Genomic DNA, 17,281 nt, shown 5'->3' on the forward strand with positions numbered 1-17,281 from the left:
AAATCAATATTGAAAGCGGTCTAGATTTTCCCATCTAGACCGGCATCTAGACCGGCCTAGAAAAAAAAAAGGTACAAAGAATATAAAAAATTTGCATATAACACACATCCATATAATAAACATCTTATTAACCGAGCTAGGTCGGTCTGTATAGGAGAATCTTGACCTCGGTCGCTGGTACAGACCTTACTGCGTTCGGTCTGTACTGGCGACCTCTGTCAAGATTCTCCCATACAGACCTCCCGCTCGGTTAATAAGAACTAAATATGAAACAGTTCTCGAAAAATGTACTTAGTTGCCGAATTTATGCAGGGGTTTTAATTTATTAATTTTTTTCCATGCGGCTGCGCTAAAGAACTTTAAAAACTAGATTTGAATCCCTGGGAAACAATCTCTTTAGATCAGTAATAAGTATAGTGATCGTTAGTCACAGCTAAAGGTTCATGCAATGCATTGTGATCATCATCTGGTCATCATCAAGTCTAGACAACAAACTCGAAGAGCTAGAGGCGAGGCGAATAACCTTTAGTCAAAACACTTAACCATTTTTATTTGCTATGTACACTCTTAATTTTGTCGAACTTTTGAATGTTCGTTTGTGTGTTATTGCAGCCCTAATATTCTTGTGACACGCCGTTGTGATGTGAACCACAAGCTTGAAGAGGAAAGACAGAATCTTGGAGGAAGAAAGTTGAAAACATTGTTAGAGGTAACCACTGTAACTTAAACCTACCGACAACGTTTCCCACAGAAAGATTTAGGAATTTTTTTGAAAATAAAAAACGTATACGTTAAGAAATTTTTTATTGTCCGCCGGCGATGATGCACAGGACAGAGCTCAAGAGCTATAGTGGAATTAATTTGCCAAGGTTAACACAATCTAGCGATCTCTTCCAAATGTTCAAAATCTGATAAAGTTTAGCTGTTGGGAGGAACGCTTCCAGTGACTGCTGAAAACTATTTTAATCATAAGTTTAGTAAAAACGTCTGGGAGTTTTCGAATGCTAATTTTCAGCAAATAATTGAAAATGATTTGGCATGACTAAACAAAAACTTCGTTCTGTGATTCAGTAAAAGATTTCGGGCAGGACACTGACAATGATGGCTCGAAAAACATTTCTTCAGATCGTATAGCATAACTTGGAGAATGTCTTGTCGGCCTGAAATATTGTGATCTCATCATAACATGTATTTTCGTTACCGTACAGTCATTGATTATTACGTAAATTGAATGGAAATAGTAAAGATTTTCTTTTCAATATTCGAAGACTTTGAACCAACTTTGGTTTGTTTTCCGTACAGTCACTGGAAATACGTTCTTTTAGCAGCAATCGTATGTCGCTAGTTTTAACTTTTAAGGCATGGAAAATTTTTATAGGCAAACATATGATTTCGAATGCAATTTGTGGTCTTTGAAAAATTTACAAATGCTTATTTATTCCAAATTGCACGAGAAAATCATGTGAATATACATGAAAAGATACGAGGTAGCTTCTCATAACTATGCAGAAGAAAAGCGCGCGCATCACGTGCAAAAATAATATATTCAAACCCTGCAAGTGACATATCATTCTGACCAATCAGAATGTCTGGTTTGTTACTTTTTTTGCACTGAGTTAACCCTATTCTACAGGTAATTCTTAACCAATCAGAACTGAGAATTTTTTTCATGTATATATTAATTTTCTACTCATCCGCTGGAAAATTCAAATATTCATAAATTCTCATTGCTATTGTCGCACTTAGGAGAAATACTTGTATAGTCAAATTTATTATTTTCCTCTGAATGTTCTTCCATGTAAATTGTTTCAAATATCATCAGCACTCAGTAGGTATCGTAGCTATACTTAAGTTACTGTTGATCATTTGATTTTGTAAATCTTTATGGTCCCTAAAACTTGTTTCATCCTTTCAACTTAGTTCTGTTTTATTTTCTTTAGTTAGACTTAATATTTTAAACATTTCATTTATTTGTAAAAAATTGTATTAAGTGAATAAAAAAACAAACAAATAAAAACTTCATTTCTAACATACTGCCTCTTTTTTTTCCCTTTGTTGTCTTTTATTTAAAGAGGAAGAAATAAAAAAAAAAATTGCCCTTTTAAAAGGGCATGGTAACTAGTCAAAATATAGGCTATCTCTATTACTTTTTTTTGCGTAGGGAGGGTTGCCAAAAGGAAAAAACTTTGCAGAATTGAACAGCATCTAGCGTTAAAACAAAAATTTATACTTAAATTTTGATGGGAGAAAATCGTCTGCATGAAGCAAGATTTTTTCCCGCCAAAAGACTTGTATACTTTTGGATCAACACCAGACACTATTCAAAAGCGCAGACTTTTTTTTCCAGAGACAGTTTTCCCGCCAAAAGACTTTGTATTTTTGCAAATATTTTGAGCCTCTCAATCAAACTAAAAAAGAATTTCCCGCCAAATGACTTTTTTTTTTCAAATTTGTTTTAACTGCGGTTGGCCCTTTTAAAATCGCAAACTTATAATACAGAGCTTCCTTACAAACACGGTTCGCCTTGGCGCGTCTTTATTTCCTATTCAGGTGTAACATAATTTTTGATAAGCTTGATTTCAGTCAACAGACTTCTTGATTCCTAAAGTATCATCTTTTCTTGAATCTTCTTGCTTCATATGATCGTGAGATCTTTCCATTCTAAAGATATAAAACATGATTTAGTAACAGCTATTTTTTAGTATACAGAGAACTAAGAAAAAAATACAATTTGCAGTTGAAGTAATTTTCCTTTTTTCTCAAAGAATCATAGTGTTATATGTTAGAATCGAGTAGCAGGTTGATTTTATAAACAAAAACATTTTCTGCGATAACATAAAAAGGTCACTGTTTGCATTATGCGTAACAATCAACCACTTTCATCCACACCGAGGTAAATAATTGTTTTGGTATGTATCGCACAGAAACACAAAAAATATTTTATTTCCGAACGTCAATTCTCCCACAATGTTTGCCAAACATTTCTGACGATTCTATGGGAAAATTCATTACTTGACGAGGGAATTCCGCATTAAATTGCACGAGAAAACCGATATCGCACGAATCACGAAGCGATGAGTGCGATATCGGTTTTCAAGTGCAATTTAATGCGGATGAGTGAAGTAATGGATTTTCCTTGAATCGCATAACTGAATAGAAATGAGTAAAAAAAGGAAACAGCATTACTTAAAATTGTTATGTTTACGTACCGTACGGTAGATGCGAAAAAATATCAGTTAGCCTCGTTTTCAACTCGCAATTCCACGCGTAATACCTCGCTTCGTTAACCAATCAGAATGCGAGATTTTATTCAATGATGCGATTCTAGCTCTGAGAACTTTGCCTTAAACAATATCCGATCGTTGATATTTTTCTTCTTCTCATTACCTTTTTGCTTGCAATTCAAGTTATTGATATTGTATGGAGAAATTCCTTGTTGTTCACTCTCAGGATTATAGGGGTTAAGCAGGCTGTTCACGGCAAACGATAAGGGTTAACTCTGATTTTACTTACTTTTCTATAATTCTCAGATTGACACCGGACAAAAATCTCTTTTGAAAAACTGACGCAAATCTTTTCGTTTCTTTTCAAAAATGGTTGAACGCAGACGGCAGGACGTTCAATTTGGGTGGTTTTCTATTAACTTCATGTCCAACCTCTACAACTTCAAAAACAAATTCTTCTTTCAGTTCTCGATAATTTCTCTTTATTTTCTGAAATCTTAGATTTTGTTTCAGCGGAGTGTACTGTTAGGTGAATTGGCTGACAGGTTACCCGATATTATTTTATCTTAAAAGCTAGGATTTCCTTTACCAATAAAGAAACTGTTTGGGGCTGCGTCGGTGGGGGTAACGAAATAATTTGGATATATCAACAAAGTTGAAATGGCATTTCAATTTACCTAATCATTCTAAGCAACATATGGCAATCTGCGGTCTTTCCTTACACTTGGGCAGCACGGAAAGCCGTAAAACTCTTGAACAAAAGCTCATCTTTCAAACCGGCAGTCTAAATCCCACAGGGATCAACGAACGCTATTCATTCCACTAATTTATTCGTGTTTTTCTCGTTGCCATTTTCCCACCAGTAACGTATAGCTCCATTCTCTGCCTTTAAAAGCACACACAACCCACAATTCCTTTATTCGCTCCGACGAAGGGCTAACGCTCGAAACGTCAGCTTTTTGTAATCGTTACAGTGGCTAATTTACCATTTCAACTTTGTTGATATATCCAAATCATTTTATGTAAAATTATCACCTGTCTTAGAAATTCAAGCAGAGTTAATTCTGAATTATCATTAATTTACCCAGTTCGATTTTTTCAAAGTTCTACTCAGGTGTATTGAGAAATTTTGCTGATTACTAAGCTTAATGCTGGCCAATCGGTTAGGCGACGTGTCCTCGTCAATATACTAGCATGTTTCTTTTAGGTAACTAAGCGCAATGTTAAGGTGGTTCCTAAAAGCTTATCACCTTTTTTTCTTCAAATGTTTTCCCCAAGTCTACAAAGAATGTCGAATACGGGAATCTAGGGTATCAAGATACACACGATGTCAAACGTTTGTTGCCATGACAACGTAAAGAGAAGTAAAACTTCCCCTGATTTGTTTCTGACCTTCTACGAACAATAACTTTGTGATTGTCGCTCCAAGTTTCTCTTTTAAATGTATTTAAGAAAACAATCTGTCAATTTAAGAAAAAAATGGTGAATAGGATCTATCGACACATTCATATATTTTTGCGATGACAAAACAATTCTGGTTTTTTGTTCCAAAGTAAACAAACTGAATATACCAGAAAGAAGTTTTAACCAACAAGTATTTCAATATCACCGGACTAAAGAAGATGACAATAGCATGTGTAAACCACTTCTAACTTTGCCATGGAATATAGTTTTGGTGTACTTCTCAAACGACTCTGTACAGTGTATTGATAAACGTTTCACAGTGAGGTTTAATAAGAAATGTCCTTCCGCTCAGGCACTACTAACCCGCTGTAATGCATTCAAACATCAAGGGTGATAGGGTATAAACTACAACTGGCCACCTTTATATTTGCAAACGATTAATGTTAAAAACATAATTGAACTAATCCTTAATGTCTTTTTTTCAATGCAAACCTAAATTTTCGAACGAACTCTTACTCAATTTTAATATTCTTTTGTTTTTTCCTTCCAACTTTTCCGTCTTCGGATTAGGAAAAAAATATATAAAACTGAGTGCAGAAAATCTTCAAAGATTCGACAAAGATTCGGAAAGATGAGTGTTAACCGTCTCTTGAAAATCTTAAAAAGGACTGATAACTGATATGTATTGACTGGTCTTTGATCCTTCAGTGAATATACTGTAATTTTTTTGAGATGATTTGTTTTTATATTGGGTCACGCAACTCTTTTACAAATCAACCTTAGACATTATTTTTCTCTTTCCTGTAAACATGCCATTAAATTGTAATAAATAAATAAATAAATACTCCACTCCAGTGTTCTCGCCAGAAAAATAAAATTTTTTCGATTTAACTTTTTTACGACTATCAGTTGAAATTTTTATTTGGTTTAAATTTTTAGGCTATTTTACGGCGATCAGTTAACCCCATTGCCATTGACACTCTCTTGAAGAAAAGACTGCAAACGGAAGACGCTCTTCACCGTTCTACAAGTTCCCTCGCAAGGACTACAAGCTGACTACAGGAAATTTCCAAACAACAGTATGGTGAACTTGCATGATGTTATTGGAGTGCAAAGGGTCAAAACGTTTTAGAGGTGTAATAGGATAACCATAGTTCTGGTCATTTTGGGAAATATTTTTTCACAGTGGGGATGTAATTGTGTGAAGATGATTAATTCCTCAAAATTATTTAGTAGCACACCCCTGGAAAGATTGCTTACTTTTCCTCATATCCTAAATATATTGGCGTTTTTTTGGTTTTTGTCTCCGTTGAGTAGTTTGTTTGATATCAATGAAATCAGTTCTAAGGACTGCTCAACTAGATCATGAATTTTAATGAAAGCTCTAAAGTTCCTGAGTGGCGCTGGTTCGGTACTTTTTGGGCTGAAGCTCTCTCAAAACACACGAAATTGTTAGTAACTTATAATGAACAGTAGAAGAAGCTGAATAACTTACAAGAGTTCAAAGAAGACTAAACTTCTGTCTTCTCATGCATGGTTTGAATCTTTTGACTTGCCATCGCTGACGCCAACTTGCATGCGAGGACCGTTACACACCAAAGATCGACATTTAAGACACCAAACGCTGTCAGATCTTCTACCCGTCTAGGACATGTTAGAAGAGGAGTTGTCTGACCGAAAAATGCATTTTAAGGCTTTAAAGCAAGCAGGATAGTGTAGTTCCGCCTTCCACGTGTAAAGATTCCGACACACTTAAAATGAATCAAGTATATTTGCAATTTAAATCAAACTTTCCGCGTGCCTCGCTATCAGTATTCAAAATGACACCGAGAGGAGTGGGGCAGAATGTTTGACTTCTGGTGGCGATAATTTTATCCCAGAGATCTAAGATCCTTGCACGACAAGAGGTTTTGCAAGTAAAAAAGATTCGATAAGCGCCCACTACCAGCTTATTTCGTCAATACGGATAGTCTGTTATTACGCAGAGATAATTTAAAATTGCCGGCTTCGAAGTTTGACCTGATGGTGGTCGAGGGGCTCTTAATTACAAGCTATAAAAAAAATAAACAAATTTGGGATCATTTTCGGCAAAACTGCCGTGTTTTCATTGGCGCTCAAAGCATAATGTTCATAATTTATCTAACCCTACTGAGTACATGAAAATATGAATGTGTTATGGTCTTCTTTATTCTGCCACTTTTTCGCATTTTACCCCAAAACTACAACCACCAGGAAATGGCTTCGAAACGGCATATTTTTCTCTCATATTCTTCTTATATTATTCATCGGATCGATACCAAAAGATGTTCTGTTACTAGATTAGATTCTGGCTGGAATTCTTCATTTCTTTATTCCTTCATTCTTCATTTGCCTTTCTGGAATACAAATATCTTAATGACATTACGCCATCAATATCATCCGAGCACAACACTTAACTAAAGAAAACAAACTATTTTTTCCTGACCTATCAGATTCGGTATAAATTAAGCTTGCGCTTGCATATCAATGACGCTAAATTATGCCATGCGATGGTCTGAACCTCAACGAATACTTAAACGTCATAAATTCCCTGTGATTGCAATCCACTTCGTCATCGCTACATTTTGACCTCTCCTCAAAAAGACTCGCAGTCGACCAGAGAAGCATCTTCATTACGTAAAAATATGGCCGAAAACGCTTCGAAGGAGCTACGCAAAACAGCGAAGAGTCCGTATTGCTGGGACATGATGCGGTTACTCGACAATGCCCGCAAATATGGTGAATTGACAGATGTTACTCTGCGTGTGGAAGGAGAAACATTCCCCGCGCACCGATGTGTTTTGGCAGCCAGTAGCCAGTTCTTTCAGGGTTTATTTACTAACGATATGAAAGAGAAATCGGCGTCAATCGTAACTATCGAAGGTATTCCTGTAACGGCGATGGATCAGCTCTTGTCCTACCTTTACACAGGAGAGGCTCAAATTAGCGAGGCGAATGTCGATGATCTGATCGCGTCCGCGAACTACTTACTTCTTCCCCGTCTAAAAAACATCGCTTGCAAGTTTAAGGAGCGGCATATGTCGGCCACAAATTGCGTTGCTACTTTTCTATATGCTGAGAAATACGATTGTAAGGAATTAAAAACATACGCTGGCGAATTAATCAAGCAGAACTTCGCGACAGTCGGCAAGTCAAAGGAATTCGTGCAAATTTCCTGTGATCAAATGAAGGATCTAATTTCAGGCGATGACTTAGTAATTGGAACGGAAGAAGAAATCTTTGAAATCATCCTAGAATGGATCGCTCAAAATCAAGACGAGAAGGAGCGACATTTTGCGGAGTTGTTCAGACTCGTTCGACTGAGCAGCATATCCGAGCAATATTTGTACACAAAGCTTATGTGTCATGAACTTGTGCAGGCAAATAGCGAGTGCAGGCAAATATTAATGGACGAAATTCGCTGGCGTGCCTTGTACTCTGGACAAGAGATCTCCAGACAAAAACCAAGAACTTGTCTTCAGACTCACGAAGATGCAATCATCACATGCGGTGGCCTTTCGCCTGATGAACGTATTCGAAACTTGACTGTGTGTTATGTTCCGGCTACAAAAACCTGGTATGAGTTGGCACCTATGCTTTTGAGACGGTTTCGCCATGGTTTCGCTTCCTGCCAGGGATATGTTTATGCCATCGGTGGTAAAGGAGAAGACTCGGTCTACAACAGCGTGGAACGTTATGACCCGCGCACCAACTCATGGGGCTTTGTAGCACCTCTGCCTCAGAGAGTGACGTTGATGGGCGCTGCCACTTTACAAGGGCTGCTGTACGTCGCTGGCGGGATTGCGTTCAGCAGTGAGCACGGGGGCAGGCGCTGTGACACCTCTCAGAGGTACAATCCCTCCACAAACTCTTGGACTATAGTTGCACCTCTAAAGAGACGCAAGTCCTCTGTTTGTCTGGTGTCAGACACTCACTATTTATATTGCATTGGTGGCCTGGCCGACGATGGTTTCCTCTCTGATGTGGATCGTTATGATCCAAAGTTGAACGTATGGACACAAATGGCTCCTACAAGCGAACAGCGCGGGTGTGCTTGTGGTGTGTGCCTTGAAAAAAAGATTTACATCTTTGGAGGAACTGTTGACCCATTTTCATTAAATGCCCTCGTAAGTTGCGAGGTTTATGATATTACTTTGAATAAGTGGCAATCCATCGCTCCTTTACAAGTTCCCAGATTTCACGGAAGTGCGGTCCTTTTACGTGATGAGGTTTACTTATTTGGCGGAACCGGAAGTCAAAGCGTTGATCGGCAGAATTCTCGAATAGTGGAGTGTTACGATATCAAAAAAAATACCTGGCTCGATGCTCATTCCATGCCATATAATGAGACATACTTCAGAGGTTGTCCAGTAAGCATGTTTAAAGATCTATTGCAGTCTGTCAACAAAGTTACAACTCTTCCTCAAAGTAGTTAGGTATGTTGAGTCCGTATAAGAGTTAGCCTCGCGGGATTTAATGCAAATTTCTGTCAACCATAACAGTTATTATAACATAACCAAAGTAAAGCGCGCGCTCTGATTGGTCAATTTAGCGTCCCCCATTTGCCCATGGGTGTACGCTGCTGACGTGAGCAAATGCAAAGACTATTTTTCCGCGCGCGCTTGTTTTTTTCTGGTCACGTAAGATTTGTTAAACTAAAGGGAACTCTTTAGCTACAAAGTGTTAATGTTATGTTATAAAACAAATGGTAAACACCACAGCGTACACTATTGAGTTATGGATGCACTTGGGAGGTTTGCTAAGCACTCAAGAAGCTAGAGTCGCTCTCGGCTATCGCCTCGAGCGACTCTTACGCTTCTTTCGTGCTTAGCAACCTCCCGCGTGCATCCATAACTCAATAGTGTACGCTGTGGTGTTTACCATTTGTTAAAAAGCCAGCGCAGCCTGCATGTTGGCAAAAACTTAAGACAGGCTGTGCGAGACACCGTGATAGAAATGTATTTTCATTGCAGTTATAAGATGAAAACATCCGTACTTGCGAACTGTTATTCAAGTCGGCAAATCTATTTACGTCTTCATATAACTGGGAGCACTTGTCTAGCCTATTCAGTTGAAAGGAACATGCAGGATCTCATTTATTTCCAAGAGTTTTATTGCTAAAGAAAATGTACAACTGCGTCGGTGGGTGATATTACGAGATAATGTGGTGTAATCAACGAATAATTAATGTAACTTGGCCGCCGTAAAGAGTTTTTGAGACTGACGTAAGCGTAATCCCTTCAGAGCGAACAATGAACGAGCGTCAGTGAGATTACTTGAAATTACCTCCTGAATTTACATCCGATGAAGGACGTCCAGTCACGCTATTGGAAGAAAGTCACGCCATTTTTATTTGCCTGTGAATATGTGCCCGGTACGGTCTCAAATAAACTAATGCCCGCCATTAATAAATTTCACAAAATTTCTACAGAAATATCCTTTCAAACTTCTTAAGAATATCAGATGTTTGTTTAAAAATGTCAAGCAATTCCGAAAGTCAGTTTGGTTTTTCAGTGGACATATTCTCCAAGCTTGAGCATACTATTATGTTGACTCGCGCTTACGTAGCGAAGCGTTACTTTAATGTTAAGGCTACTGATGCACAGATAACCGTTTTATTTCTGGACTGGTTTCCAACGGTAACATCGGCAACAGTCAAACTGCAAAGCAAATGAATGAATTGTGTTTTAAATATGAAATTGCACTTAAAGGGCTGAAATATTAGCAGTGAATTGTTACTTACAATTTTGTTGGGTAATCCACACATCTTTACACAGCTCTTTACACGTTATTTCAGCGGATGTGTTCGGTTGATTGTTAGACAAGTATTTAAGTTCGTCGCTCCTATTTAAATATTTAAAAAGCTGATTCGTCCCCAGCTTCTTTGTGACTGCATTTAGGCGCCAAAACAGAACAGCTACACAAAAAGTTATTTACTTAAAGTATAAGTTAAAAATTCTTAATGCTCTACGCGCGAATCAAACGTATTATAATGTTAATGCTTCAACTGGTGTGAGTAATCAAACCCTGATACTGCTATCGTATCATCGTTTTTATTGTAGGTAAAAACACTGGAATAACAGATCACTCAAGACAGTCACGCTGATCAATAGATAATTTTGTTTACGTTGTAATCTTCGATTGCACCTTACGATGCGATTAACAGCATTTAATTTTTTTTTTTCAGGTAACTGTTTCAAAACTCTAACTAATGACTAAAATTAACATAAATTTGATTATTTCATACCATATCCGCTTAAGCTCGATTTCACACGCTGGATGATGGACGACATAAACAAGCTCAAAACTCATAGCAACCTTTGGCCAATCACAACCCTGAATTTGAATTGAGCAGGTCGATAGACACTGCTACGGGTCGCTCGCTTATGGAAAACTCTAAGAAAACATGAATATTCAATTTTGCGTAACTCATCCGAGGCCTTTATTTCAGTCAGGATGACTCGAAAACCTTTAAGCTACAAAAGTATCATAAGACACATCGTTCACACTTTTCCAAAGACAATAACAACTGATTAAATACAACATTCAGAGAAGCCTATTTAAATTTTATACACAAACGTAGACAATCCAGGGCAAAATGATTGTTTCTCCTTTATGGGATACAACATCATGGTCGCATCGTCGATCCTATCACATGATGAAGGAGAGAGAGATTGCAAAATTTTTTTATTCTCTTTCATTAAAAAAATATTTAATGTTCGGATAGAAATCTCATATAAGTGAAAACGGGGTTTATACTACCGCCTGGGAACTCCCTGGGAACGAAAGGCATTATCAGAAAAGCAAGGAGAGATAAACGCATGTTGTTAACGCATGTTGTTAATGGAATAATGAACCCAGTTCATGATCATGAATTAATTAACCTTGATCATGAGTAGAAGTATGTCTAAAAACAAACTAAGGGAAAACGAAACAAAGTAAATCCGTAAGATGTTTCCAACTGTTTCTTTTACTTCAAAGTTTTTAAATTTTATTTCTAACTCGCAGCTACGACTAGATTTCACCTCGGGAAAAGGGACAACTACTGTCAAATACAACTACCGTCAGATTTCTTTTAGCTAATAAATAAAATTCATTAACAAATCTTACGTGTCTCAGAGCGGTGCGAGTGTGTTCGTTTCATAAAAAGACAAACTAGATTCATAAGAAAAAATCTCAGCCACTATTTTGGCTAGTATCATAGGTCATTATTTCGCTTACTCACCAAAGATTTGCTTTCAACTACCCCATTCTTTCATCATGTTCTTGTGGGGCTTTGTGACGTCTGATTGCTTGATTCCCACGTCTTGAGTATATAACGAACACCAGGATTATTATGATGGCACCCATGGCAAAGGAAACAGCACACTGCAAAATATCTTTGGATGAAAACATTTCGGATTTTATTTCTGTGCTCTTAGTGGTCCACAATCCGGCGGTTATTGAATTATACGAATGAGTTGATACTAGCTAAGAGTAAGTACTTGATCACTTGCATACTTATGCAAATGATGCAAATGATGCAAATGTATGCAAATGACCATGTTGAAAGAACTACCAAGTAGCTACCGGAACTAGTGTAGTACTCCGCAACTATAAACTCTCAGCTTCCCATTACCATTTTTGCTTTGATAGCCTGCCTGCGCAGCTTGGGCTGGCGTGTAAGGTCAAAAGGCGGCGATACGCGCGCGAATGCAGGGACGCAAAAAAACAAATCATAGATAGGTGAAATATTTCGCTCTTCCCCTTACGCTCGCCTCGTGCTTCCACATTAAAAATTATAATGGTAAGAGAAAGAGAAGATGCTATTGATAAATCAAGGCGTTGACCTTCTTTTCAGCGGTGAGCATTTCTAGAAACTCGCTTCATCTACCGTGATTTGGTAAACGACTGTTTTCAAAATTTAATCCTTCACCTAGAAACGATCAACCGTGTTCTCTTTCCTTCAAGACAGCAAAGAATAATTAGCGAGGTATTTTCAATCCCCTTTTTGCCAAATTTGACAAATTTCGCCCATTAAACAGCAAAGCAATCACATTCACATACAATACAAGCCTGACCTGTGTCCAAACCGTGAAATGTTTTAGCTAAAGCACCATTATTCGCTACTTATGACTCTTGAACACTGCGTAAAAACTCTCGAAAATGAATAAACCGAAAAATCGTTATGAAAACACAAAATATGCTAACGAAATCATTACAACGGCGTGCTCCATCTAACTGTGGATAGCGTTAGAACAGTCATGTTACTACGTACATAGCATGTTGCAAGGTTTTCTTTTGTCTGTTAGCATTAGTCTCACTTAAAAAATATTTTTATTCCATGCTTGAGCAAAACTTCCACTACGATTGAATCACCGCCCTGAATTACACTCCAATGGTGAGAATTTTCGTCTTTTATTTCATTTATCTGCTTTATTGTCAATCGCAAAATGGTGATTCGTAAAAAGCTAATTCGCCATCCATGAACGATATAAAGCCGTTTACATTTACCTCATTAAATATGCTTTCGATAATGAGGGGATTCCCCTTTCTCAATGTTTTGCATAATATTTAGATGTCACGCTATATCTTTTACTGCTCTATTCTCGGTCAAAGGTTCTGAATGGGCTTCTTTTGTTGGTGCACTTTTCAAGACTGTGGCCAGAGCCTTCCAGATGGCAATTTCAGGTGAGTAAATCGCCAGCTCGACGGCAGTTTACACTGAAATCTTAACCGCTTGCTACTTCATTGTCCCGAACTACTCGTCCCATCTTATTAATGACTACAAACACGCGAGTGGAAGGTTATCTATTTTACATTTTTAACCTGTTATGAAAAACTTAAGATTTAAATTTCAAACTCTGAAAATCAAGAGCCCATTAACAATCTGAGATGAACATTTACAATTCCCAACGATTCACGATTCATTGATCCCGCATTACTTATAGCGAAACAGCTCGTATTAATCTGCATTACATCAACAGAGCTGAGGAAAAAAGTGCAATAACAAGGTTTATAAACGTCCAGTTACAAAGGGTCTGGTTGCATCTGATATTACGGTTCTTAGTTCGGAATTTTTGGAATTACAAAATAGCCATAATAGCACATCATCTTTCGCGATTACTTTCTCTTTCGGGAGCTCGCTTCGTATCCGGGATTGGTGCGGCGCAAAACTGCCAATAAGGTTCCGGTTAACGAAGTAGGTACAGTAGGAAAATGTTACACTATTTACATAATCAAGGCTAAGCAGAATAACTACAGGGTACTGCAATTTTAAACTGATGCACGCATTTGTTACATCAAATTTGGAAAGTTTTTGCTTAAAAGTCTTGAAAGCATAACACACATCATAGGAAATCAGCCGAATCCCACCGCTTCACAATGATTTTCTTGATTCCACTGGAGATCTCCATATCTGCAGAAAAATATAACATTTTTTACGATCCATATTCTTTTAATCTACTGTATCCCTAAACTTGCTATCCGACCCCATCCAGTAACTTTCGTAGCTATGCAATCATAGCATCAACACAAGAAAAACCTGTTGGTCAACCCGTAGGTCAAAGCATTTCATGAACTTTTACCGCTCTAGTAGGTTCTTACATTAACTATAGACCTCGTTGTCACTTATTTCCGCAGACACTTATTTCCGCGGAAATGGAACGCGCGCTTTTTGCGGGACTTATATTTCGTGATTTGGTCAAAATAAATGTTTAAGGTAACTAACTGAGTTCGCTTTCAACAAAACAGATAGTCTCAGAATTGGCACAACCGTGACTGATTTTATTTTTTATCCGTAATTTCCAATGACACTGAACAAAACCATTTTGTAACAAAGCGAAAATGAATACAGTTTATCAAGTTCGTTTGCAACGAATTAAACCGGAGCTTTACAAGAGTGCATCCACGTAAATATCGTCGTGCGGGTTAATTTAATATTTACCGGGCCTCACAATGGTCCGAAAGTGGCGGAGCTTCACTGAACCAGGCTGCGAAATCATTTTTTCTTTTTCTTACCATGATTCGCATCGCGTTGGGGAATCGTAGAATTGTTTATTCGAAAGCTCTTTTCGTCGTTTTAAGCTTAAACGACTATTGCTTTCCAACTCGAGTATTCTAGATCTTTTACAGGTCAATCAATCTCAACGGAAACCGGAAACAACCTCCTAAAATCTTGTCTTTATGTGACGTCATTTAAAATCACGGTGTAGAAACACAAGGGAGAATGGAAACACCACGAAGCAGTCAGTCTGTCGGAAAGGTCTAGGTCGAAAAGACGTTTGACTTGTTTACAGAATTATATGTACTGCCGCCTTGAGTTATAAGACCGACATACCTATCTGTCATGAAAACTATATTTCTCCTCTTTGATCCGAACTAGAACCACATGATTACTTTTTCTGCTCAAACATTTCCCGTGACTAGTGTCTACTTGTAAATAGCAGACCTCTAGGTCGAAGAAGTGACTAGAAGAAGAGGAAACATACGTCACATAGTTTTTAGGGAGATAACTATAGATCTGCTAGACGCATTAAAAAATAACCCTTACCTTCTCAGTAAAACCCTTCGTCGTGTTCTTCAGGCTGCCGAGCCTTGTCTGAATTAAATTGCCTTCTGACTTCTCTACCGATTCTCTACTTTTCTAGATCTTTAAAATCGCAACTGCACTTATTCCACCAACAGCGAAGGAAAAAACACCACGCAATAATTGTTTGGAGAGTTATGCCATTTCACCCAACTCGTCTAGTAATGAGCAAATCACACCACAAGCTTTGCTTTTACTGGAAGTAAAGCACACGTCTACGTGACGGGCAACGGCGGCAGGGTGCTCGGGTATGGTACGTTCGAATTACATCATTTGCCAATAACTACTGCCCAATAGCCACTCTCCCCTTGACTCTTTGGCTACGGTACGTAGCATTCGTAGTTTTGATAATAACGATTGAAAGCGGACATATAAATAATATCAAAGAGCGCTCTTGACCTTTTTCTTCATGCATAGTTGATTATTCAGTGTCTCCAAAGTTCCCTGAAACCTGAAATGATGTACAGAATGCAAATTTGTTTTCGTTTTCATTCAACCGAGAGCGCCCATCTAACCTATGAAGTTCAAAGGAAGAAAACCTCATTTGTTTCTAAGAGTATGTTATAGTATGTATAAAAGGATTACGTCTCCAAAGGAACTGTGGTGCTGCGTTGATGGGAGTATCACGAGACAATTTGGTTTTCTTGATCACCAAAGTTGATAATGTCACAAATTGGCCACTGTCGATGGTTTCTCCAGCCGACGTTTCGAGCGATAGCCCTTCTGTAGAATGCATGAATTTGTTCTTGTAGGCCTTCAAATAACTAAAACCGTGATCAATGAGGAGTCTGAGAGTTTGTTTGGCTTTTACTTGGGTTAGAAGAGCACAGAACGCGTCATCACAATTGAATATGCTAATCACTTTAGGGAAATCGTATAAACTGAAATAGGCGAACATATTAGCTAACTCACATCCATGTTAACTTGGTAGTCTGGAAATATAGAAATATGGAAATGTGTTAGGATAGAAGTGCGTAAGCTGACGACTTATTTGCATATTTCCACATTTCCAGACTATCAGGTCGAGATAAAAGCGCGCAAGCCAAACACTTGTTTGCATATTTGCATATTAGGAATTTACTCATTTTTTTGTGTAAATACGATCAGTAACCTTAAAATTAAACTACCTGTAGTCGCAGGTTCTCGCTGAACGTAAAAAAATTATCCAGATAAATTCACGACCCTAAGATTACTTAAAATCCCCTTTCGATTTAACAACCGAACATTTACATTCACAGCTGAGATTTTCTTTTAAGTCATGCAACTGGAAGAAGAGCACGGATTTCTTTTCTTGTTTATCAATTCTATAGTTAGACTTGGCTCTTTCTGATTTAAATAAACTCGTTTTACTGTTAGTGAGAATATTTCTGTGATAATCAAACCCTGCCGGAAACTGCAATCATTTCTTCCCTTTTATGACATTTGAATAACAACAGATCACTCAAAACAGGTACACTGATAGCGGATTTTATTATTTTGATTGTGTTATGGGTCGTTCTATTGCACTTAGAGGTCTTTGTATTATTTTGTGACCGGTTCATTGAATAGTTATTTGATTTGCAAACTTCAGGATGAGCAAAGAATACACTTCAAAATTCATTGTATAATTCCATTAGCAAAAAATAATAGGCAGCCTCTAAATATCGCCATAGTTGGATATAAGGAGTCAGTTATTTAGGCGCGCTCCACATCACATCAAACACAGGCATCGTCCGTTTTATCAAACTGCGATGCTTATGCTCGTAAGAAGATCCTTTATAAATGAGCATGGAAAGTAACTTACAAGGGCATCCTCATCGTACATTTTTCAGTCGCCTTTCTAAGCCATGGTCTCGCCCCGAGTTCAGAACATAGGTGGCGAAATATTCCTCGTCGATCGAGAGGCTCGAATAAGCATTTAACGAGTATATTTCGCGCCCCCTGATTTCGAGTCTCCTTATTACATGGGGACTAATTCATTAAACTATCACTTGTGATCCTATTAGCATCAAGCTTGATACCAACTGTGCATACGAGGAGCAGGTTTTTTTTTTTGTGCACAAATAATCTATCATCTATATCACGTCAC

The 17,281-nt window shown here is 37.8% G+C and overlaps 1 protein-coding gene and 2 long non-coding RNA genes across 5 annotated transcripts; 1 reads left to right on the forward strand and 2 right to left on the reverse strand.

The window, feature by feature from the left end:
- Positions 1–2,506: 2,506 nt before the first annotated feature.
- Positions 2,507–7,161, reverse strand: LOC111323338 (uncharacterized). Its single transcript, XR_002694154.2, has 2 exons — positions 6,124–7,161; positions 2,507–2,661 (listed from the first exon to the last, which is right to left on the reverse strand). It is a non-coding gene; the product is annotated as an uncharacterized LOC111323338 (long non-coding RNA).
- Positions 7,152–11,750, forward strand: LOC111323324 (kelch-like protein 2). Of its 3 annotated transcripts, none has more exons than XM_088736222.1 (2): positions 7,152–9,082; positions 9,620–11,750. In XM_088736222.1, the coding sequence occupies exon 1, from the start codon at positions 7,292–7,294 to the stop codon at positions 9,080–9,082; it is 1,791 nt and encodes a 596-aa protein (XP_088592348.1). In that variant the 5' UTR covers positions 7,152–7,291; the 3' UTR covers positions 9,620–11,750. The 3 variants fall into 3 exon arrangements, with proteins under 3 accessions (XP_088592348.1, XP_088592349.1, XP_088592350.1); XM_088736223.1 differs by having other exon boundaries at positions 10,709–11,750; XM_088736224.1 differs by having other exon boundaries at positions 10,834–11,750.
- Positions 11,751–13,027: 1,277 nt separating this feature from the next.
- LOC148722451 (uncharacterized) lies at positions 13,028–16,611 on the reverse strand. Its single transcript, XR_015992521.1, has 2 exons — positions 15,178–16,611; positions 13,028–14,043 (listed from the first exon to the last, which is right to left on the reverse strand). It is a non-coding gene; the product is annotated as an uncharacterized LOC148722451 (long non-coding RNA).
- Positions 16,612–17,281: the final 670 nt, after the last annotated feature.

Source organism: Stylophora pistillata, chromosome 10, assembly GCF_964205215.1.
Source record: "Stylophora pistillata chromosome 10, jaStyPist1.2, whole genome shotgun sequence".
Classification (NCBI taxonomy): Eukaryota; Metazoa; Cnidaria; class Anthozoa; order Scleractinia; family Pocilloporidae; genus Stylophora; species Stylophora pistillata.